General features: G+C 39.3%; 1 protein-coding gene and 1 long non-coding RNA gene across 6 annotated transcripts in view; one reads left to right on the top strand and one right to left on the bottom strand.

Moving 5' to 3' along the window:
• Nucleotides 1–25,529, top strand: part of LOC121953079 (actin-binding LIM protein 3-like) — a 54,958-nt gene that overhangs the window by 3,909 nt on the left and 25,520 nt on the right. For all 4 annotated transcript variants that reach the window (XR_015778914.1, XR_015778913.1, XR_015778912.1 and 1 more), the window contains exons 3-8: nt 2,260–2,424; nt 15,248–15,431; nt 18,653–18,765; nt 19,761–19,887; nt 21,087–21,180; nt 21,610–21,697. Coding sequence is in view for 1 of the 4 variants with exons in the window: in XM_088088432.1 (XP_087944558.1) it covers nt 2,260–2,424; nt 15,248–15,431; nt 18,653–18,765; nt 19,761–19,887; nt 21,087–21,180; nt 21,610–21,697 (771 nt within the window). In the remaining 3 variants the exon portion in view is untranslated. The remainder of the gene's footprint in view (nt 1–2,259; nt 2,425–15,247; nt 15,432–18,652; nt 18,766–19,760; nt 19,888–21,086; nt 21,181–21,609; nt 21,698–25,529) is intronic.
• LOC121953080 (uncharacterized) lies at nt 1–25,529 on the bottom strand. Of its 2 annotated transcripts, none has more exons than XR_015778916.1 (4): nt 25,247–25,529; nt 5,280–5,367; nt 3,342–3,371; nt 1–2,416 (listed from the first exon to the last, which is right to left on the bottom strand). It is a non-coding gene; the product is annotated as an uncharacterized LOC121953080 (long non-coding RNA). The 2 variants fall into 2 exon arrangements; XR_015778915.1 differs by lacking the exon at nt 25,247–25,529 and adding an exon at nt 7,221–7,684.

Below are 25,529 nucleotides of genomic sequence, written 5' to 3'. Positions count from 1 at the left end.
TCGAGACTTTCAGTTGCTCATGAGGAAAATTTTCAGGGGTCTCCAAACAGGATAAGTTATTTATGCTGCTCTAATCTTTGCTTCTTTCATGCATGCTACTGGAAAATTGTCTACAACTTATTCAAATAAAAATGGAAGAGAGTTTGGCTGACTTGCACATAACCCAGAGCACTGGTTCCCAACATGGGGGTGGGGTCTCCCTGTGGGGTTATAAGATACATTTTAGGGGTCATGAGAGAACGGGTTTGAAAACAGCAGAAGAATTATAGTTCCTCTGCAACAAATAATTTTTCTAATTGGTGATTTTACACATGCTTTGCTGGGTAATTTCACAAAATAAAAGAATCTGAGAGGGGAAAAAAATCCACCTCAGGGTGAAATTTGTAACACCTGACGAGGGGGTCACAAGATGACATGGCTTTATTTTCACACGAGAAAGAGGCTGGGAACCACTGTTTCAGACAAGAGTAACAGCTTTGTGTGTGCACAGGACATTACTGATGGTTACTGGTTAGTTGTATCAAGACAGTGCACAACACAGGCAACCCATACACACACATTAAAGCACATACAGTACTTGTATATGCAGCTTTTTTTTTTTACCTTCATACGATACATAAACTAGAATATACATTTAAACCTACTAATAGTAACAAACCCACAAAAATAACCCATTCAGGCTCTCTCACACACGCACATGCACAGACACACAAAGGTGGCTTTCTGTGTCTGTGGTTCCAGTCCTTGTGCTGCCATCTGGCTACAGAGCCTATGCCAGCTTTTGTGGTGCACACACACACTTGCACGCACACTTACACACACTCACACACACTCACAAACACATACTGGTAATACAATTTGTTAGGAAACATTTTTGCCCCAGTTTTACCTTTTTTTGTACTCGTTCTCTCTCTCTCTCACAGAAACAATTATAGATCCTCAACTCTCTCTGTCTCTCTCCTGCTGTCATCAGCTTAACCTGCCAGCATGTTGTGTGTCGTGTGTGTGTGTCTGTGTGTGCTGTGATTGCATAATACTCTGGGAGGCAGAGACATTAACTGTAATGTAATTGAATGGACGGGAATACAGTAGAATTGTTACTCTGACTGTTGCACACTGGCTAAGGGTCAGTTGATTGAAAATCAAAATCAATATTGATCACAGTGAACTCTATACACTACTGTCCTACAGTTATAGAGACAGAGCTGCTCTGTCTGTGCGTGTGTGTGTGTGTGTGTGTGTGTGAGAAAGCATAAAGAAAAATACTTTTTTGTTTCTCTAAAAGGGATTTGACCAGTTTCATAAGCGAGGATGAAAGAGGTTTAATCCCAAAACAACCCCATGTGCCCTTTTCTGTCTCACATAGTGTGTGTGTGTTTGTCATGTTCTGCATGTGTATGTCACGATTCAAGATTCAAAGCTTTATTGTCATGTGCACAATTTGCAATGTGCAGTGCACAGCATTATGGAGACAAGTATGGAGAAGTAATTATACAAATCTAGACAGAAGTATACAAATCTACAGTGCACTACATTAATGCAGCTATTATAAAGTGTATATTTATAATAGCTGTCTTTTCCATTGAAACAATTGTACAAATTGTAGAATATGAGTAGTTCCCTGACAACTAAGACTCTGAAGACCACCTGCAGATTGAAGTTAATCATTCAGTTAGTTTCCATCTCCCTCTGAACCTGTCTCTCTCTCACAGTCTGTCTCTTAAGCCGCTACCTTGTAATGAATGGTTGTAAGTCGTACTGATCTCCCAGCAGCCACCACCAGTTACAAAGTCAATCACTAAGCCTTCTTTGTCTCCTTAAACCTTTGGTCAAGTTTGTGTGTGTGTGTGTGTGTGTGTGTGAGATCATGTTCGTTATTGTGTTTCTATTTGATTGTCTGTTTTTGTCTTATTGATCCAAGGCTAAATTGATGAATTTTTAGGGGGAAAACTAAACAAACATCTGTTGTGATCTTTGAGAATGAGTCAACTTGTGGATTAGTTTGTGGACAAACCCGAGCAACTGTTTTCAGATTCATTATGCATGGAAACTTTTGTTTAACTGTCACAGGTTCCTGCAACAAGACACTTGCCTGAGTGAAAAAATGTGTCAGATCTTATCTGTTTGTGGCAGTTGTCTCACATTTTTTTAAATCACTTTGATCAAAGGTTTGAATTTCAGTTCAATGGAAGACTAAAGGAAGGCCTTCAAAATGACAATAACTGACATGTTTTTGATCCTCTCGTCTTTTCTCCTCAGTTCAGTACCAGTCAGGTCTTTATGGAGGAAACAACAACAGCAGCTCCCCTCTCTCCAGCCGTGGAAATTCGCCCATCGTGTGTGAGCGCTGTGGGGAGGTGTGTCGCGGGGAGGTGGTGCGTGTCAAGAACACACATTTCCATGTTCACTGCTTCACCTGCCAAGGTAGGAAAGGCGTTACACACCTACACACGCAAACATGCTGCTGTATATTCAGTGCACATTAACACCTCCTCACATGCACACATATGTATCCACACACTCACATCCGCTTCCATGCTCAACTCCCCCACATACACACACGTGCGCACACACACACACACACACACATATTTCATATTCATTTATTTTTCTATCTTGGACTCATGCATGTGTTTCCATGTGTGGATGCCACCCACATCAATTTGCATAGTTTAATATTAAATAATTAGCAGTCCTCAGACAAGAAGGAACCAGCACAATTGAATACTTGATAGCTTCACTGAAATAGAAACAGAACTATCTATGACTCCAGCAGGATCAAAGTCAATAATTTTATATAAGAAAAACATACAGTATTTGGACACACCTGTCACCAGAAACTGAAGGTGACGTGATATCTTCACAATGAAGAGAAGGTGGGGAGATCTTTGATCTTTTAAACATTACAGGTATTGTACTTTTGTCTAAATATCTCAGTAGCCACAGCAGCAAAGCTATGGATCCACTCAGTGCTCATTTAATATCTGAATACCAAAAACAGAGGCTTGGATAAGTCAGGAACAGTATGTCATGTTGGCTCATGTGCTATTTTCACTTTGTACTTCATGCATGTTATATAGGTATCAGGTGTCAGAAAAGCCAAGTATTAATGCAACTGAGAAAATTAGAAGTGGATGGGAATCCGATTGCTCAAAAGACGGTTGAGGTTGGAGTAATATATATTTACTACATCATACAAGATTTACTGTCATAAATAAAAGCAGCAAATTCCAACATTTAAGGAGCCAGAACCAGCAAATGTTTGACATTTTTGCTTAATAATGACTGAAAGGAATAATCAATCGATAATTAGCATAGTTGGTGAATAAAGAGAAACTTACCCTCGCACTTTTGGCTTGAGTGCCTCCTCCCTGAAATGTGAAAAAAGTGTCAGAAATAGAATACCTCTTGTCCCACAACACTTCCCAACTACTCCTTTTAAGATGGGTGTAAGTAAAACTTGTAAATAAATATTGTAAAAGGAACAGAAGGTTTAAAAAAAAAAGGGAAAACACAAGTGAAAATTGTATTCATCCACGCATTTGTGTGTGAACGCATGTACATATTTGAGTATTTGTGTGTGTTTGCAGCATGTGTGTCTTTGCATGTTTGAGCTCCACCAGTGAGCAGGTGGGACAGAACGCACAAATAGAGGTCTGGAGTCAGCAGCTAGCTTAGCAGTGCTGTCAGCAGGTTTTCAGCCCGTAGTCAGACTCCAACCAGCTAACCTCCTTTCACAGGCCGGGACCCGCATAGTCCCAAAGCGTGCTGCAAAACAACACTGTTTTCTCTGTTTGATGTGCCAGTAACATCGCCTGAATGCACTCAGCCACAAAGCACCAAAGAGGAGGGTTTTCCTTTTTTATTCTTTTTATGTCATGCTACATTTTAGATCTGAAAAATAACCTAAGCTGAAAAAAAACTGTTTTGATTGTTTGTTTGGTTGAATGATAGATTGTCTAATTGACTGATAGTTTGCTTAGTCAAAGCACTCATTCCCTCTGACAGGACATGAGCTTGACTCATTGACGGAAATGTTCTCTCTTTGATATTAAAGTATTTATTATTATGGACAATTGATCTTGCAGAGTAGGCTTAATGACTTTTAGCTAATGGAGCGTGGGCTGAGTAGACATCAGCTGATGAAGTCGACAAGAATCAAAATGTCAGCTTTTAGTACACGGGCGTCTTATTTATTCTTCTTCTGCTGATTATTTTTTCCTCTTCTATCCTCCCCCTCTCTGATGCTCTCATGTCTTACATCCTTTGTTGGTAGCTGTGAATGTCAGTGAGTTACAATGAGTCTTTGTTTGGTAAACAGTGTAATCTCCTGTTAGTAAGGCTATTTGGGATTGAAGAGAGATTGCTTTTGGAGAGAGGAGAGGAGATTTGGATAGAAACGGAAATAGAAACAGATGAGCAGGGTGAGATAGATGAGGCAGAAACTCTGTGTGCTGGTGTTTGTGTGAGTTTAGATTGTCTTTTATTTGGTAGTATATTGACTAATTTAGGTTTTGTTGAATGTACATTGTGCTTTATATCCCAGCTTTACTTGGGAGTTGCATGAAACTGTCCTCTCATGATTTCAGTAACATGTATTTGTAGACCTTGGTGCGTGGGTACTATTCGATGACAGTCATTTATAAGGTCGTTATTTAACACTCAGTGCAGTGAGTTGGTTGGTTCACCACTTTGGTCCGACTGAAATACGTCACCATTTATTGGATGGATTGCCATGAAATTTTCTATAGACATTCATCGTCCCCAGAGGATAAATCATACCAACTCTGTTGCACCCCTGACTTTTCCTCTCGCACCACCAAGAAGTTAACATTTGTAATTTTTGGGCGGTATGCCTCAACAACTTGGACAGTTACACGTAATGCATTCATTGCCAACTCTGGATGGATTCATTGAAATAACGTTGGTGATGTTTAATGCAGTGCCATCATCAGTTCCAAAGTTAAACTTGACCAATACTTTTGTTTATGAATAAATTTGCCTCAATTGTACTTCGGGTTTATTAGTTTTCCTACTATGACTTTGAATTGGTAAATATTAGCATTATCGCATTACCATTTAGCTTGAAGCTCTGTGCCTAAGTTCAGCTCCACACCTGCAAGCGTGGCGTTAGACCCCTTTCCACCAGCATGGAAGGCATTGTGTTCTGGTTGGCTCACCCAATGTTGAAGAGTTAGAGCATTTCCAACAAAAATAAATTGGTTCAGAACCCGAAACGTTGGTGACCAGCTGGAGACAAAAAAAAGCTTATACTTAACCTGAAGTTTTACTGCAATGACCTCAGTGGGCGTATCAATTTCTATAGTTGGTCCGTGCTTGTTTCTTGGATAAAAACCAACCAATAATCTGAAAACAGAAATGAAATGAAATCAGTCATCTTGCTATTACTGTTTACTTCCGTTGTGTATTCTGCAGTGCCCTTTGTTGATGGATCCTTGGTTACAGTGGCTCCGCTCAAAATTGGTGGAAAGAAGTGCTGCTTTGCTAGATAGCACCAAGGGTCCAAGAAGCCTGAACAGAATCAGTTCAAGAACTAGAGCTTATTTTTGGAAAAAATTATATTAGTTTTGCGTATGAAGTACTGGGCAACTACTCTACTGTCTGTATGAGCAGTTTAGTATAAGTGTTTTGAATACTTGGACAGGCTTCACGTTAAACTAAAGTATGTATGATGTAGTCAGATATTTTGATCCAGGCCCTTGTGGCAGTGACACCAGCTGTCATAGCTTGTTAAAATTTCAAATGTGATTTTTGTTAAATAAAGCTGGTGAATAAAATTAAAAAACTGTCTTACAGGAGCTAGCCATGTGGATAGAATCACTGTATATGAAATTTTATGTCTCGATATTGTTATGGATAAAATAACCAGCCAGGACAATCTGTTTCTTTGTTAATCCAGCAGCTAAAAGAGGTTAAAGGGATTATGTGGTATAAATTAAATTGAGTATAAAAGAAATAATAATACAAACCTCCGTACAAGATGTCCCTACACGCAAATGCATCACATGGGATATTTAGGATTTAAACTTTTGATTTAACCACTACAACTTTGTTTCCTGTCAGCACAAAAGAACAAAGTGCACCACTTGCATACAGATGACATTTTCAAGGCTGATCACACAAAAGACAAATGCAACTCTGCAAATAATATCTCTCTGCTATCATAAAATCTGTCATAAAATATGCCCCAAATTCATAAATTTTGCCTCATTTTTAAAGAGAATGAGGCCAGTTTTTGGAATATTATGTCCATGTCCTGCTGGATATGCAAATATTCAGGCGTAACTCCTGACTTTGACTGACAAATATTAAGACTTAACTATTGAAAACCACATTTTAGAGTGTAGCCAAATCCATGGCACATGTTTCTACTGTTTATACCGATCATTCCCTCAGTTAGACTGGTTAGTCTTTCCTTTTCTAACCCCCTCCTCCTCTTTGATCCATCTGTCTATCCTGATCACAGTCATGCAAATGAGTCATGCAAAGAGCTACAGCAAGGAAATCCATACCATGTTGATGACGCGAAAAGATGAGGGAAGACGGTGACAGGACGGCAAGGCGTGTGCTGGATGGACAGATCGATAGCCTCATTGATACCTCCCCTGGGCCCCCCCCCCCCGTCTCTTCCTCCACATCCTCATCCCCTCACTTTGCTGTCTGCTTCCCCTTCTCCTCACATATGATGCCTTCTCTTTTCCTCTTCCTCTAATCTCTCCCCCGACTCCCATCTTGCCTCTCTTCTCTTTGCTCCACGTCTCGTCTTAGGCCTCGTGTCTGAAATAATCCTTTCGTCTCCTCTTTTGCACCAGAAAATTGAGCCATGTACATCATCTGTGACCTTTCAGCGTGTCTTTTTGTAAAGAGCAATCTCAGTTGTTGCTGGAAAAAAAAATATCCAAATTACCAGATTCTCACTGTGAATGGCACAGTATTTCAGTCCCATTTTTGGAGACTTTTATGGGATAATTTTCAATTACAGAGTCCCCTTAAGGTGATGTACAACAGGCGCACACTTATTTGGATGGATTGTGCAAGGTCTTCACCTTCTCAACAGAATACAAAGTAGACTCATATATTTCTTGTAACCTAGTAAGAGCTTACTTGCAAAGCCTGACCCACTTTGGTTAGAAACAAGTTTGTGTTCCAGAAGTGAAACATACCAGGCAGTGTATTTTATCAGTATTAGTGTAGCTCACCCATGCAGACGGTTACAGATGGTTCTTTCTTCAGAAGAGACTTCAAGGACAAACTGTGAAGCATTAACCGCTGTATCAGCTCAGCTGCGCACCACTCGTTTCTGTGTGTCCCTGCATGAGCATTTGCACAGGAGGTCAGTGTTCTGGTGTGTTTTCATGCACGCTCGTATGTTTTGTTGCCTATCTGGAAGCTAAATCAGAACGATGAGACAGTCAGCGTGTGTGTCAAGCCTCCAGGAGTTCTCGTTTCTCGCATCTATCTTCATTTATATCCCTTCTTTTTAAATGCATTCTTCCTTTGCCTCTTTCTTTCATTCCCAAGACCCTTTGCTTGCGCCGCTGGCAGTAAACAAAGAAATCATTATCTGTTGTCTTTCTGCCAGTTGTGTGTTTGTGCGCATGTGTGTCCAGACCTCAAGCACTTCAATTTAATAGGCTACAAATCACTGTTAACAGATGTAGAAGAAAAGTATTTAAATACTTCAGTGCCTCAGACGAACTGCAGCTGAACCTGGCCTCCAATGAGCAGAAGGGAGGGGAAGAGGGAGGCTGGTGACGAATTAAACTGATGGAGCGGTGAGTGAGGGAGGGGATAAACACTGGGATAAAAGGGACGAGAGAGAACATGCACTGAGAACAATTTTATTTATTGATTTGTATTGATTTTATCTATTTGTGACCTGAAATTGATTTTCTGTTTTCTTTCTCCACAACCCTCCGCTTACTTCTCAGTTCTTCTTGGTCTATAGATTCGGTGGGAACACCCACAAAACGTCACTTCCTTTTACAGCGCAGGGTAAACAAAGCAGTCACTACAATGCTGAAGAGTGGCTTTACGCTAGTCAAATGAACTTAAATATCCAGAGATAAAGGGTATTTTTCCAGCCTACTTTGCCATGTGTGTAAGTGAATAGTGTGAACAACATTTTTGTTGGTCCAGTATTATATATTGCGTCAGTTGTCAGCGGCCAGGCTGTCAATTTTCATCCACTATAAGTCTAGTTTTTGCCACTGAAAGGCTCAGATTGTTACTCTAAAGTCTTGTTTGACTTTGTTGTGATCATGTACTTTGAGGTCATGAAGTGGGAACAACGTGGAAGCTACAAAAAAGATCTGGTGCATTTTAATGCTAACAGCATTAAACATGAGGTTGATAGCTTTTTTAAGATTTTTATTTTATTTTTCCTTTTCAGATCCCACCTGAACTGTTTCTATTTTTCTTTTATCCACCCTCAGAAAGGCTTCTCTTATTGTGAAAGGACTGTTTTATAAAGAGCTGATCTGACATACTCATGTCTGATTTAGTCAGTTTTTAATTAAGATGAAACTTTGAAGGGAATTTAATACTATTTAGTACATTTGAAGAAATTATTGGTCTTAAAAATAAACATTGAACCACAAAGACAATCCATTAAAAACCTTCAACAAGAAAGGTGAGGTCAGATTTGAGGATAGAAAAATGTCTTTGAGGGGTCTTCTAATTGCTTGAATTGTGGATATAACATATTAATCATGATTGATGGAGTGTCTTGGTGGCTGAATGGTTATAGTGCACAGCTCATTATCCTAATTTTGCTGGTTCAAGTCCAGTCAGTGAGTTTAAGGTTCAAGTCTGTCTATTGTTTGTGTTTTTCACATATTTGACTATATTTAATTAACGTTTTACTAATCCTTCAGTTAATTATTGTAATCATATAACACTATTATTTATATTACTTTTATATACAGTATATCCTTTTACAAGGATGAGTAAAATACTACTTCAGCGTAGTCAAAAATATCTGAAAAATATTGTCAACAGGTGGACTTGAACCTTGAATTCTAACATGTAAGTCTTATGTACAAACAATTCATCTATGATGTTTGTGTTTATTTACTTACCCAACAGTCTATACATACATACAATAAATTATTGTTGAGCACCAACAATGATTATGTGAACATAGTGCCTCAAAGCTGTAATTCAACAGTTTGGTAAGTTGGTAAAATCTAAGATGAGACTTAGTCTCATATTACCATATCAGTTTAGTAATGATATATTGCCCAGCCTTTAATCATATCTTCTTTGGAGTTGCCAATTGATAATTGAACCCCAAACTGCAGCAGTGCGGGTGTCGCTCGCTTCTTGTTGAGTCATTATGAATGCTAACAAATGAGCTGAGTCTCAGTCCTTCAATTTCATTACATGACTGGAATTATTTCCAGTGACATTTCTTTTGATAGTTTTTTCTGTCTGGTGAGAATAAGTTATATGGGTCCCTCACAGACCGAGTATGGATGTGCTGCACAGTGAGACAGAGTGGAGGCTGGAGATGGTTGTAGACGCTCATAATAATGCTGTTACTCTGTCTGTCCAGCAGAAACAGTCACCAGGTTGAATTTGCTTATTAGAGGTCAATTTTGCAATAATTAAAGTTACTAATAATAAAATGAGGCAGGTCTCGTAATTAATCACCATTGTTTACAACGGGATTAAATCATTGTCCCGCTGTCTGAACTGTGTGATTTTATTTAGCTACTGAAGGAACTGTCCAGTTACTGCTGATTCAGCAAACACAAAAGAGACTAAATGTGGAAAACCGTTTGTGGCAACAGGTGGAGTCAGGGTGAGGTCACGTGGGGTCATAAGGTCTTTCTTGACAGGTCTGGCATTGAAGGGACTGACAAGTCTTTGACCTTTTTAAACATTAAGCTTCAGTCAGCAAGTTCAAGTGGCAGTGGAAAGATTTGTCCCGACTGTCCCTGAAAGACTAAAATGTCATGTGACAGAGAGGGAGTAATGGATGGCAGCAGTCAGGCACGTTTAGATTCAAGGAGTTCTCTGCTGTGGCCTTTACTGCCTCTATTATAATTACGTCGTAAATTTTCAAAATTAAGTCCTCAGCTTTATGAAATTATTTTGACTCAGAAACACTCATATCCTGAGGTACAGTGCATTCACAAAAGAAAAAAATACAGCTTATCTCTTTATTAGAGGTAGATCTTGTTTTGTTTGTCCTTTAAGAAGCTCATCATGTACCATATAGCAATTAAAATAAATAAATCAGCATACAACTATGATAACAACAAAAACAACAACAGCACCAAAAAGCAAACATCAACAACAGAGTACCTCACCATTAACAGAGAGCGATTTACCACATAACATTAAAGTGCTCCATATATACAGTAAATGAAGACGTTGCATGCTCACACACAGAGGTTCAGGTTTTATTACTGGTTGTCACAAATGATCTGTGATCTATTTGGTTCGGAGGGATGGCATCCTTTACCATCTGTCTGAGTTATGAGTTCCTATCTTGCTATTACAAGAAGAGATCTCATAAATATGAGAGCAGGATCTGGTTATTATGAGAAAAAAATCTCAAAATTAGGAAAAACCTGCATATGCGTAAACTTATATCCATAAAGCATCCTGTAGTGATTTCTCCAGCGTCCTGTTCCTACAGGAGCAGAGTGACTTCAAGCAGTTAAGACTGGTCTTTCTGCCTGAACAATCCCAACGACTTGAGATTCCTGCACAGTGTTGACTTACTTATTTTATGGCATTAACATGAGGTGAAATTAATATTTCCTAATTCATATGGAGATGGAAAGAAAAGTAGATTTAGTGAGATAGCGCCATTGTTGCCCACTGTCTTATCCTGTAGGTTAGTGTAAGTTAGCGACGATTCATAGCAAGGCTTAATATTTTTCATAATTAGATCCTGATCTCATTATTATGAGATCTTTTTCTGTGATAATTAGATAGCAATGTAATTGTAAAAACAGGTGTTGGTTCGTTTCACTTCGTGAATATAATGCACTTCTGTGCTTCCTCACTTTTGATATAATTCCTGACAAGTTGAATGGTTTCGAGAGGAACTTCAGTCAGATTTGTGACCTCATGCTCATCATAAAGATATCATTGGCCTTTCTATACTTCATTTACTGCATGATTAGAATCTATTGACAATTGTGCCTTTTTGCAGTATCTCAAAGATACAAAAAGCTTGACATGATATTTGCTGAGCTTGGCTAATGGTTCATCATCGTTAGGAGCATAGTTAAATTACTGAGACCTGAAAAAGGTTGATGTCAGTCTAATAAAGATGCACTGACAGCAGAGTCTTGCTCTGCTGTGCTCTGAGCAAAATGCTTACGTCAGCATGCAAATACGCTCACAATGGCCGTGCAATTATGTCCGGATGTTCATCAGGAATTAGGTTTACTATCTATATTTATTGTAGTAGTATGCTAGCATTGGCTAATTTGCAAAAAAAAAAAAAGACATACGGAAATGTCATTAGTATTTGGTCAACACAGCCAGCGCATGCGCATGCATGAGTTTTGTTCTGTGAGGACAGTTTTTGAAAATGTCCTGTGATTCGAAAATCCAAATAAACCACAGGTCCCTCCAGAGAGCAGCCAAGCCTCAACAGCTCCCTCTCTTTCCTGTTTGCCTCCACATCTTAATAGCTTTCCATTTAGACAGTGATGAATGTGTGAATGCTATCAGCGGAGTGAGAAAAGACGAGAAGGACCGAGCTATCATCCTCAAGTGTCTCTGTCTCTGAGAAACAGAGAAAAAAAGAGTGTATCTAGGTGCAGGTTTGCATATATCATGTTGTCACAGCTGGCTGAAAACTTAATCTATTGAATGCCAGTGGATATTAAAAAATAAAAGGGTTGACTTGTTAGACAATTTTTTTTTTTTTTTTGACTAACAACAAATATGTTTGGCATATACAGTACGTGTGTATGTGTATTAATATGCAGTATGAGTGTAGAGCACATACAGAGGAGCATGGATGTGTGTTAGCTGTAACTCCTCCACTGTGATCAGCTTTAGTCTCAGGCAGACTGGTAAAGGTCAGGCTGGCATTTTAAAGTTGCGCGACAGCAGCTTTGCCATGACGAGAATACAAGATCAGAGACAGAGAAGAAAAACAAAAATACTGTACAGCGTTTTGTCATGTTTGAGGATTATGTCCTAAATGTTCTTTCCTTTATGAATACATTGATTTTAACATCTTTAAACTTAGTCAAAATTATGACAGGATCACTGGGTTATGTGACAATACTGACTATGAACAGCATCACATCTGTGTTGAAAAATCATATTCGTACCTTAAATTTCAACATGTATCCTGCAAATGGACTTTTGAGATCTGTGTCACTCAGAAAACTTTGGACTACAGTTTAAATACAGTAAGGAGTGTGTATGAGGTCCATCCTGTTTGGTATAATCCAGCAAAAATGGAGAAAAAGTGAAGAGAGACAATACAAAATCATTGTTGTTTCTTTCGTCTTAGTGCCTACTGTGTCTTATGCAAAGGAAGTTGAATTGCCTTTTTGTTGAAAGATGCTATACAAATAAACTTGCCTTGACTAAACTCTGCAATAATCTTCCTGTACTGTTTACAATTATGAGGCTCTTGGTGATAATGATCATTTTTTATGGTCAGCAGTTAGAGGATGTAATGCAATTGCAGGCATTCCAGTGACAAAATGTGCAGTGAGCACAGCAGCAATGCCACGCTATTATCTACATAATATTACAAGATTGAACCTTAGAGGGAATTGAAAACCATGACATGACTCCATGATCTTTATGCTTAATAAAAGCCTTTCTCTCAAAATGATAATCAAATGGTTCATGTGTTTGGGTAAACACATCTTCATACCTGCATAGCAGAATAGGTCACTTGCCTCCCAAAATGACATATATGATCTTTGGAGTGTACCAGCAACAGGCACACGTACTAATGGTCACAGTTTTAAACATGTGGTTAATGTTTCGCAGTGGTCGCAGTTAGATGTAGGCATGAAAACTATTTGGTTCAAAAAAGGATCATTATTTGTATGTTACGTTAAAGTTAAAGTTAAGTGTGTTACATAACTTAACTTGCATTCATAACTTGAAGTAAGTCAGCACTGACACAAACAGCAACTTGCTAAAGGTCCTGTATTTGTTTGACCAGTCCATCCACCACAACCTCCTGCACTATAGACTGTATAATAAAGATGGACGGCATGGAAGCTCCCGAAAGTAAAACCAAAACATCTTGATCTCTGTCTAGTGAAAGACTGCATGCAAGCAGATGGGACATGGGCCGAACTAAAACCTCAGAGTCCCCCAAGTCCACCACCTAACAGTAAACATATAACATATAACAATATAACAGAAATATTTAGTGAGCTGCACAGATGACTGTTACGGAAGTTTTGGGGGTAGTATGGTCTGATTTAGTCTGATACAGTTTACTTTAATGTTGCTTTACTGTCTTTATGTCATTAGGTTGACTCCAATAGATGCATAAATTAGGCAGCTAGACTGCTTGTCTTGGTCCACAGTGTCTTCCTCTCTCTCTCTGCCTCTCTCTTTCTCCGTCTGAGCCACTTAACACGCTGGCTGGGATCAGATCCATTCACTCCACTGGGTTTAGAGCCATTAGCTTAATTAGAGACCAGACATTCAATTCACTGTCAGATATGTTGATCCATTGGCTGCCTTTCAAATGTCTAACTTACAGTACATCCAGGTGTACCATGGTGCAGTTTATACCTCCGCTGGCCAAGCCTGTATACTGCAGGTTGTATCATACTGACAGTATGGCGCTGACACTGACGGCATGAGCAATTCAATTCATTTTAGGGACATGCATGAAAAAAAGTCTGTACACCGGTGGCACTATAAGAGGTTATGGCTTGGTTGTGATCCCTGAATGGCTGTTACAAAGTCTGTAAAACACAACAGAATGGAGGTAAAGGAAAGCTCTCTGCCTGCCCGATACCTCGAGAAAATCATCATTCGGCTCCTTTTAAACTGTATAACCAACCAGCTCAGCAGAGGCCTCGTCATCCTCAGCACAGCTGCAACACAAGCAATCATTTGGCTGAAGGACTTTGCATTTGCTAAATAAAAGCCATACATCATGCTGTCAGTATATATAGTAAACACAGTGTGTCTCTTTGCCTCTATCACACAGCACTCCTCAGATATAAATATAAAAGTATTTATTGTATGTAAAGAGAGGACACCTGCAGATTTTACAAAATCAGGTTTACATGAAAGCACACATATCATTAAATATAAAATACATTCTCATATGCACCAACGACCATAACATATTGTAAAAAGAAAAAAAATAGTAGATTAGATGTCTAATCGTCTAATCCTGAAAACCAGATTAGAGTATTAACCCTTTCAAGGACACAAAAAACAACAGATTGCACTCTGAACAGCCCCACCCCCTCGACCACCACACACACACACACACACACACACACACACACACACACACACACTCACTGTGGTCATGGTGAAACCTATAGATTATTGGATTAACACTGGTGTTCGTGTCAAAGCAGGCTGACATCTTAAGTTTCTTAATTATAATATCTCACATACTGATTACATGTATTGATTTCATTATCAGCAGTAAATGGCTTTTAATAAGAAATACATGATACATGCAAGCTGGTCATCTGACCAGCTCTCTAACTCCACCTCTTTACCTTATTTTTGTGTTTGCACACAAGAGCTTCTCTTCATTTTAGTGCCTGCAGTTTGTGTGCTATCTTACAAAAATGCACATACAAGAGTTTTCACCCCTAGAAAAATGTTGTCCCATTATATACTTAATGTTAAGTTGCATACTCAAGATAAAGTTAAATAGGGTTAGGTTTAGGAATAGAAACATGGTGACAGTATACATTACAAAAACTCATTCACTTTGTTTCACACAAACACTGGTCTCTTAGGTAAAAGTCCTGTGTTTGTTTGACCCATCCTCCACGGCAGCCAGCATCCTTACATCCTTACTTTCGGTCTTTCGTTCTCAACTCTAATCGGCACATTGGCCATGTGGTCAGAGCCTTCCTGATTATGTTGGTTAGATGCATGACTATTCATACATATGAACAGTGCATGAGAAAGAGTTTCTATCACTGCTGCCACACAGTGACTTCATAGAGTAGTTTTTTCTGTGTATTTCTGAGGAATTATGTGGGTTGATTCAGTATTCTTCTCTCCTTCTCTCTAGTGTGTGGCTGTGATCTGGTGCACTCGGGTTTCTTTCACCACTCAGGTGAGTACATCTGTACGGAGGACTACCAGCGGCTCTACGGGACCCAGTGTGACAGCTGTGACCAGTACATCACTGGGGAGGTGGTGTCTGCCCTGGGGAGGACATACCACCCACATTGCTTTGTCTGCAGCATTTGCAGGTAAGGGCCGAGAACTTATCTCCTGGTTTTCCTACACTGTGAATAAGTTGATAAAAAATAATCAAAGATATCTGACAAAAGTATTAGAAGACATCATGTTAAACAACTTGTATGGTCAGTAGTAGAAATAGTAGGAGTATTGGAATTTAAGTATCTTGTCTTTTAAACTTCGCAGCTCTATGCATTGTAACTTCAGGGATCCTTGTGGCACTGCTTCACTTGTAACTTGTGACTACAAAAACAACAAGTGAGATTCTCACAGAGCACCACATAGTGTGGTATAATGACGGTTCACAACTTATTGCATACCACGGGTGGCCCTTTACAATTAAAATGCAATGATGGGACAGTAAATTCCTGTGACTGTGTTTGGTTCCACTGACCAGTGCACATCAGAATTACTGCAGAATCTTAAAATGTGCTGAGAAACACTGTAGGCAGTGTTTTAATTGAAATGTTTCCAGTCAATAAACCTTATTATAGCTCATTAAAAGTAACTTATCAAAGTTTATTGCAGCATGCCTTTACCAGGTCTATCACAAAGTGCTTAACTGAAAATAAAAAAGTACACACACATACTGGGATCACCCTGGTTTTAAAAGGTAAAGACAAAAGCAGTATCATGTTTTGGACACATACGTTTATCAGTATCTCTATTTTACTAGTTAAAAAAGTACTGCAGTGATTTACCATCAGACCTATGTGAACTTTGTGAGAAACAGATTTTGAGAAAAAGTGATCACATTTGAGGCAGCTGTCCTGAGTTTTAATTCCTATCATGGGTCACCACTTTGTCTGAAATTATTAATTTCCCACTAGCATTGAATTACATCATGCATTGTGCTGAAGGAAAAAAGGCAGATGGACGAGAGGAGAGAGAGTAGCCGGATCCCAAAATGTAAATTTGAATGATTGTGAAAACACAAAAAGAGACTGAATATTTTCAGCATGAAACACTTCAGAAGATATGCATAGTGTCTGCTGTAGTTGGCTGGTCTCACTTTATTTATTATTTATCATGTAAATCTAGTTTTGGCTTCAGTTCACTCAGAGCTGACGCTAATGTGATAAAAGTGCCTGTAAATGAAGTGTGACTGCTGAGCAGTACAGTAAATATATAAAAGGCTAACTGTCAGTCAGTATGTTCGATGTACAGATGGATCATTAGGTATTAGATTGCTAAGAGTGAGAGTTTTTGGAGTTCCCCATTTGTGTGTGTGTGTGTGTGTGTGTGTGTGTGTGTGTGTGTGTGTGTGTGTGTGTGTGTGTGTGTGTGTGTGTGTGTGTGTGTGCCCGCCCGCCAACTCCACTGAATAAGAACATACCAAACTGAAATTGCGAATGAAGCTTATTCATTTTGAAAATGCCTGTGTCAGCATATTACAATAAAAATTGTGTCTCTCAAATGACTTTTTATCCAAGCTTCGACTGAACTCCCAAAACAACCTCTCTGAATGTGTGCTGAGTGCAAAACTCTAACCAGGAGAAAGATATACAGCATAATATAGAGCTGGGCAGCATATTGATTCTGACTTCCAATGCGAGAGACGTCAACTAGATGATTTGACACATAACTTGATTTTGCTGCAACTAAATGGATATCGAAAAAACGTCCTTTAGTCATTGTTATTTCTGTTTTTTTTCCATGTTGCCTAGCAGTAGCAAAGTCCATACACTTTTACTGTAATACTGCTGCTGTATGCTGCTGTGAGTCACAGAGTGACATACTGTATAATAACTTCTAACAAAATAGTATGTGTATTACAGTTTTCTTATTTTCTATCAGATGAGTTTTGGTGTTCTTTGCTGTGATCTGCATACATATGTGTATACAATGATAAAAATTTGATGCAGCTGTGGCTGCATTGCAGGTGCTAAACTCCGCCCTCACATTGTGTGGCTTCAGCTTACCCCTCAGGCCAAATGGCATTTCTTGTAGGTCTTGATATATACTTTATTGCCTTTTTGTATTAATATTTCAGTCCTCTCTGCTCCAGCATATTCTTTGAAAACCAATGTGCATGTGTAGGTGTGACCAAAACTGAAATAATACCAGGTGATGAGGATATTGCTGTGTGGAACTGAGGGATCAGGTTGATCCATTGTTTTATTGTTTATTTGGAGAATAATCCCATATCTTCTTGGATACTGAAGCTCCTTTGATTTACTAGACATTTTTCAGTGGGGAATTTTAGCGCGAATGTAAATATTTGTAGTATTTTCATTGCTGTGGGAGTAACTCCTTGTAACTTTGAATGTGCAAATGGGAACATATTGAAATCTGAAACTGGTGTCAAACTACAGAAATACTTCTTTCGTCAATCATTTACTGTTATGGAAAGTAAAATATAACTATCTAATCTGCCAATATAAAAATATTGCTGGTCATTTTTCAAATATTAGCCTTAAATGCTGTGAGAAGCACGATTATTTGTACAAGCAGCTTATTATGACCAATATTTATGCAGTAATAATAATGATGGGTCCAAAGGAGGAAGTCAGATGGCGTACTATAAAGACACAAAATCTGCATAGGGACGAGGCCAAGGTGGAGAAATGATGAAACAAACACAGGACTTTCACCAAGGAGACCACTTTTCATGCCCCATGTGAAACCAAAAGGCAATGCTGTGTTATTTTGCCTTAACTTACGTAGCATGCTTAACTTTTGTCATGTATGTAATGTAGTGAACTTATGTCACATAGCTTAAAGCAACTTGCTTATATTACTCAAGTGACATAACAAACGTAGGCCTACCTATCGAAACCATGACCTTTTCCTAAACCTGACCAAGCAGTTATGGAGACTAAACCAAACTAAACTACGACTGTTTGAAAATGTTACCTCATGTTTTAAACTGCAATCATTTGTGGGGGGGTAATTTAGGAATTTTCCTGTGGTCCATATTAGACGAAAGGAACAAAAAACTAATGTGGTTATATGGGTTGGGGGACTTGTTTCTAATATGTTAGGGTTAGCAGTAAAAATATCTGTTGCATTTTTTAAAACCGGTTTATCTATCTGCACAGAAACATACTACACCTTCAGGGGTACGAGGTGAAAAACATGTTTCTGTTATTTGGGTTAACTCACCCTTTAAATTATTTGTTTCAAAATGTAGAATTTCTGCAGTGCCGAATCTGCATAGCTTAACTGAAATTTTACTGTGTATGTGTGTGTGTGTGTGCATGCGTGTGTGTGTGTGTGTATGTGCTCTCAGGGGTCCGTTCCCAATTGGAGACAGGGTGACCTTCTGTGGGAAGAAGTGTGTGTGTCAGCAGTGCTCACACACTCTGAAAAGCGACAAGCCCGTCAAGGTCCACGGGCCAAGCTGTAAGAAACAAACACACACAAATATATGCATACACGCATGCAAACTACACCACACTTACACTGCACATTTTGTAATGTGACATTTGTCAGGAATAATACACAACAAGCTGTGCAGTTATCCAATAATAATGCATAAAGGCAGGTTGTGTTATTTTTAAACGCGTCTTTGGTACATAGCTAGTTTCCAGCCCATTTTTATAGTAATAAAAGAACGTGCCATTCAGTGCAACAGTGTGGCTCTGTGATGTGCTTTTAGTGGTTTTTAGACAATATACTTTTATGGCACACGGGAGTAATCAAGATTTGGTTGGTTTGTTTTAGTTCCTTCGTGGGATTTTTCGACAATAAAAATATATTGCAGCATATGGCCATCTTATCCTTTGATATCAGTGTGTGTAACAGAAATCAGCTGAGCTGTGCAGTGACCTAAAAGTAATACACACCTCCTGGTCATTTAGTAGCAAGAATAATCTGTGGGATGATGTTATGTCACCTACTGATATATAACTAAACTTACTTACATCTTTATGATTCACCCGGCATGTAAGACTGTTTGCTCCCCTACAGATGAAAAAACACAAGAAGAGGTTTACTGTCCACCTGCAGAACGCTGGAAAACATAGCCACCTTCCCTGCAGCTACACGCACACACACACACACACACACACACACACACACACACACACACACACACACACACACACACACACACACACACACACACACACACACACACACACACACACACAGAAGGTGGCCTGCTGCTCCAGGTAGTCTTCTAGCCTGGTTCTGGTAGCTCCATCTGGCAAGACAGTGTGACTATGACAGCAGGAATATGGGATGAGGAGGAAGGCAGAGCAAAGTGACGAGGGGTTGGCAGAGCCGAGAGACAAGGACAGAGAGGAAGGATGATAAATACTCCAATAGCTGAAGCTGCTCTTATCCTCTTTGTGTGTTTTCTCATTGCTGCATTTCCTGATTCTCCTCTCCTCTAGACTGCGCAGGCTGTGGCGAGGAGATCAAACAGGGTCAGTCTCTGCTGGCTCTGGAGAGACAGTGGCACGTCAGTTGCTTTAAATGCCGAACGTGTGGCTGTGCGCTCACTGGAGAGTACATCAGCAAGTAGGTGGCATGATCCCCCGTATGTACAGCATCTACTGTAGTTATGTTTGAGCCAATTTTGAAGGTTTTTTCAAGCGATTTACATCCTCTGCTGCTTTAGAGTGGGCTTTTATATCTGAAGCTATGCACTGTGACCAATTTGCTTAAAGGAGGAAACCACTTGGAGCATTGTGTCATCAGTCAGTGGCCGGAGACATTATGTTTTTAGGCTTTCCGCCCGTCTGGCTCATTCTAGTGAATTTGATATCTCAAGACTGCCTTGAGGGAATTTCTTGGCACAAACGTCCACTTAGTCTTAACAATGAACTTATTATATTTTGGTGGTCAGAAGTCAATGTCACTGTGGCCTTGCATCCATCTAACTCTGGAGAATATGAAATCTCAAAAACACCTTAAGGGAATGTCTCTATACGTAATATCTCATGACGGCCTTGAGGAAAAAAAAAATGTTTTCTTGGATGATGAACTCAGAATTTTGTGGTCTATGTTCACTGTGACCTCACAAAACATGTTTTTGGCCATAATTTACAAATTCATCCACAAATTATGACAAAATTCCCGATCTTGTCTAACAGGATAAAATGATGAAGTGATGACATTTTATATCTGAAAGGTCAGCTTCACTGTGAAATCATATTGTTCTGCAGAACTCTTTTCTGGCCATTTTTCAACGCCTTAACTCAGGAACAAAAGGTGACACTAACCTTGGATGCCCACCATGAAAATATGTTAATGAAGTTATTTTGTGCTGCCGGGCTGAAGATGTGTGTCAAGTGTCCATGTTTTAGAATAAGTAGCTTCCTTGCAGCAACATTTGAAGCATTGTCAGCTGTGTTGGCTACATATGAGTCTGGACAGACATGGATGTAAACTGTAACTGCAACCTTATTGGTCCACAGACGCATACAACTACCAGGATGTTATTCTAGTTTCACCAACACCTGTGTTTAGCAGTTCATTTTTATTTGCAAGACAGTAATTGATAATTATTAAATCAAGTCTTTTAATCAACTAGATGACACCCACAGTATTTATATAAATATTCATACTTGGAAGACACAATGAAAAATATTTGTTTTGGCTCCAGCTGATTCATGTACCTTGACTCAGGCATTAAAAAACAATGTGTTACAAGATAAATAATAGTGGAACAGAAAGCCAAATTCAAAGTGAGAGCTGTTTTTTTTTGTCCCTGGCAGGGATGGGAAACCTTACTGTGAGACTGACTACCACACTCAGTTTGGCATCAGGTGTGACAGCTGTAACAGGTACATCAGCGGCAGAGTACTTGAGGTGAGTGCACTTTCCGTGCATGGATATATGTGTTTGTGCTCAAGAAAGACGGAAACAAGAGGAAGAGTGTGCACATTTTTTGTCTTTGTGAAGGAAATTATGGGTTTGTGTGCATGTATGTGTGTGTCGGTCTATAAAAAGCTGCGAAAAAGCGCAGCTGTCCCTCTTTAAATGACTGAAGTGTTGACTGATGACGAAGCAGCTTTGGAAAACCAACAAAGCAACACTCACCCATCATCTCTCCCCTATTCATTCCTTTTTTCTCTACTTCTTATCGCACCTCTACTGTTTCTTCAGGCCTCATTCTGTTTCTCAATTTCTTATCACCACTCTGTTCTCATTTCCACATTTGTGTCATCTGCTTTTGCTAGTGCATGCCTTATTTATTTCCTCTCACTTTTTCTTTCCTTTGCTTCTCCTCTCCTCCAGGCTGGAGGGAAGCGCTACCACCCCACCTGTGCTAGGTGTGCTCGTTGTCACATGATGTTCCTGGAAGGAGAGGAAATGTACCTTACAGGTGAGGGTAGAGAGAAGAGGAAGCGAGAGCCAGACAAATGGTGCAAGCCGTGCAACACCAATAGAATTGACATTTAGTTTTGTGAATAGATGGTCATACAGTGGTGCTTTTGCATATGCACAGCTAACGGGCATAAAAATAGACCTGTAGCATCTATTGAATAAGCTGAACCCTGCAAGTATCCAGATGGCTTGAGTGTATCTGCATCTGTGCTTGTGTGTGTGTGTGTGTGTGTGTGTGTGTTTGTGTGTAAGAGACAAAGAAGTAGAGAGCAGCAAGATGCAGCCACCTGATAAATGAGTGCTTTTAACAAAGCACTGTAATATGGCTTATTGATCTCACATATACCACTCTTTACCACACTCAGTGATAATGACACACACACACACACACACACACACACACAACCTTCTTCCTGCTGCTGTTTTCATGATACACACACAGAGGTTGGAGTCAATTACCCCTCAACCTTCGCCTCCGCTGTGTCCATTACTCAGCGCTGCCCCTGACAGAGTTAATCTGAATGAAACCGACTTCGCTGGAGGTTTAAATTCAATCAGGAGCGCCTGCTTTGCCAATTAGATAATAGTAATTAAAGTTAATAAGCTCAATCATGGATTCAAATGGGTTGATATGAGGACACTGGAAAACCTTTGCTGTGTGGGACAAACTCCATTTATATGCACTTTGCTTAATTTTTTATTTTCTTAATTAACTGTCTTTCAGATTACTCTGAAAAGCAGCTGTTTTGAATTAGCAAAGATATTCAGGAGGAAATGCATCATAGATCATAGCATTGGCCGTAATATGTATATGAGATGACATGTAATTGCAAAACTATGATTACAGGGCAACAGCATGGTAATTTAATTATTTAACCATGAGCACGATCTTTCTCTGACCTTAATTTTAAAGAGACGGGTCACCCCAAAAATAAACAAAAAAACACATTTTTTCCCTCTTACCTGCAGTGCTGTTTATCAATCTAGATTGTTTCGGCATGAGTTGCAAAATGTTGAAGATATTGGCTATAGGGATGCCGTCTGGAACTACATGGCACTCGGCTTGTGGTGCTCAAAGTGCAACAAAATTCCTCTGAAAATCTCAACAGCATTGTCTCTTTCCAGAAGTCATGACCTGGTTTCTTAAAGATAATCCACATATGAACTACACACAGTGTGAGATAGTGAGATAGTAGTAGAAGAATGCTTCCTTCTGCATGGTGATACGATTGGCGGCGTAAAAAGAATATAATTTCTACATGAAAGTGCTGCCAACAAAGTCTCTGGATTATCTTGAATCACAGGGTCATGATTTCTGGAAAGAGCCATTGCTGTTGAGTTTCTAAAATGTATTTATTTTTTGTTTTTGGTGCTTTGAGCACCACAGGCCAAGTGCCGTCTAGCTTCATTATATTCAAGAGAGGGCAGACTTGTCTATGGCCAGTTTCTCCAATACTTGCCGACTCACACCAAAACATTATATATCAATATATAGTTCTACCGTTAAGATGGAAAAATATGTATTTTTGATTTGAGGGCGAACTTTCCCTTGAACCATACCCACAGTAGTTTAGTTTATATGTTTTATTGTTGAAATAAAAATGTTGGTTGTGAACATTTAGTAGATTGTTATAATGTAAATGTCTGATATGTTGAAGAGAGATGAGCAGCACTTCCTTGACAACATGATGGTATTGCAAATTAAGTGCAGATAAACATACTGTAGGAGATACAGTTGTGTAAACAGGCCACATATGAGAATAAGAGCCCTGCAATTCCAAACTGCACAAATGTTTCTTTAAGATAACAGTGAAATAGAAAAGGAAATTCAAATAGCACACACACACACACTCACACACACAAACATACATAGATGATTTGGCTAACTGACTTGACTCCAGATTAAATGAAGAGCCACTGTACCGTAACATGTGGCTGACGCTCAGTGTCCCAGAGTCGCCAAACAAGTTGACACCTCCTGTTCCGCCTCATTGACATTCTGCTGCTCACCTGCTCACAGCCACCAGTAAAACTAAGCATTTGCATATTGTACCTGAATTGTGTGTATGTGCATGTTAATCTGTGCCTGTAAATACATGCAAGCGTCATTTTCCATGTATGCCTGTGTGTCTGTTTGAATAGATGTTTGCACATTTGTGTATCTGCATATAAATGCAGGTGTGTAGGTGTGTAGGTGTGTAGGTGTGTGTGTGTGTGTGTGTGTGTGTGTGTGTGTGTGTGTGTGTGTGTGTGTGTGTGTGTGTTTGTGTGTGTGCTGAGCTCCAGTGAGCTGCCCCAAGGTTACATCCACTCCTTTTGATGACTTCAGACATGTAGGGGGGCTGAGCAATCACCCTCGTGAGACACACTCAATTACGACACACACGCACACACAAGGCATGCGCACACACATCCAATCAATCTCATGATGCATGTCTGGAATAAGAAGTGGTGTGTGTGTGTGTGTGTGTGTGTGTGTGTGTGTGTGTGTGTGTGTGTGTGTGTGTGTGTGTGTGTGTGTGTGTGTGTTGGAGGTGGGGGAGGAAAACTATTTCATGAACTTACAGTGAATGCTTAACCCTTTAAGATGTTTAGAAATAGTGTTTATTTTTCTGTCAGTTGTGTGTTTCATTATTCAGAATTGTTCAAGCATCTGAGAACATTATTGTGTTAGTGTTACTTAACCTCAGGTTCAAATAACGGTCCACTGTATTACATAGATACTGTATGTTGCCACAACATTGGCAGCAGGTCTTGGTACTGTAAGTTTAGTTCAGGTGTGTTTAAATGTTGACTGTCATGCTGTCCACCTCCAGGTTTAAGACTGCTACTGAAATTAAGAGTCATCATTGATGAATACGTTGATTATTTTTTCACTAATTGATTTTAAATTATGAAAAAAAAATACTAATGCCAAGGTACCAGAGCCCAAACTGATATCTCAATAGCTTATTTTTTCATTCAAGAAATATAAAATAGTCATTTTATAAGGTCTAACCAACAAATTAATTTTTTCTTTTTACATAATTTTGGATTACTTGTTCTCATAGTTGATATCAGATTACAGATTTGATTCAGTTATCAATTAATTAACTATTGATATGAGGCTGAGTCAAGTACAAACTGAAGGGTGAATTCTCTAAAGGACTGCATGACTTTTACCACCACTACACCTTCACAAATAAGCCAACAAAAGCCATATAGTTCTAAAAGTACATGCAGAAGGTGAAATGTATGTCTGTGCTGCCAAGCAAAAAGCATCTCAGTGCTCCTGGGTTATTTGCATGTATTTAATTTGGTAATATACATACATTTGGTGAAACATTAGCCCCTCTCTGTGAAAATCGGCATCAATACAAAAACAGTACAGCTTACGAAAATCAATGCTAGTAACCACACGCAGTTACAGTAGAATTATTAGCGGTTTCAGAATGTTGGTGGTTTCTAAAGTGCATTTATCAGGGCTTACAAGCCCAAGCACAGCTCTGACACACTGGGATATTAAATCCCTGATTTGGTTTCAATCTGTCATGTTTGATTTCCTTACCTGAAGTTTTGAAGAATGCCTCTGCACCTCATCGTTCAGGGCCTGTAGCTCACAGTCCGAATATTTTCTTTTTCTCCGTCGTTGTTCTTCATACTGTGTCCTTGGAGCAAAGTTAACATTTATATACTTGGCCATATAGGTAATTGCAATCTGAGGCAAAAAAAATGGGGAAATAGCACTCAGCTACAAAATTTAATGGTCATGTTTGCTCTGTAATGCCATTAGCAAGATATCCTGTGTAAATAAGACCTTGAGACGGGGCAGAGAGCGGTTGCATGTAATG

Source organism: Plectropomus leopardus, chromosome 15, assembly GCF_026936395.1.
Source record: "Plectropomus leopardus strain MGB_pleo_1.0 chromosome 15, ASM2693639v1, whole genome shotgun sequence".
NCBI classification, from domain to species: Eukaryota; Metazoa; Chordata; class Actinopteri; order Perciformes; family Serranidae; genus Plectropomus; species Plectropomus leopardus.
The sequence above is the reverse complement of the archived record's forward strand: the minus strand, read 5'-3'. Positions and strand labels throughout refer to the sequence as shown.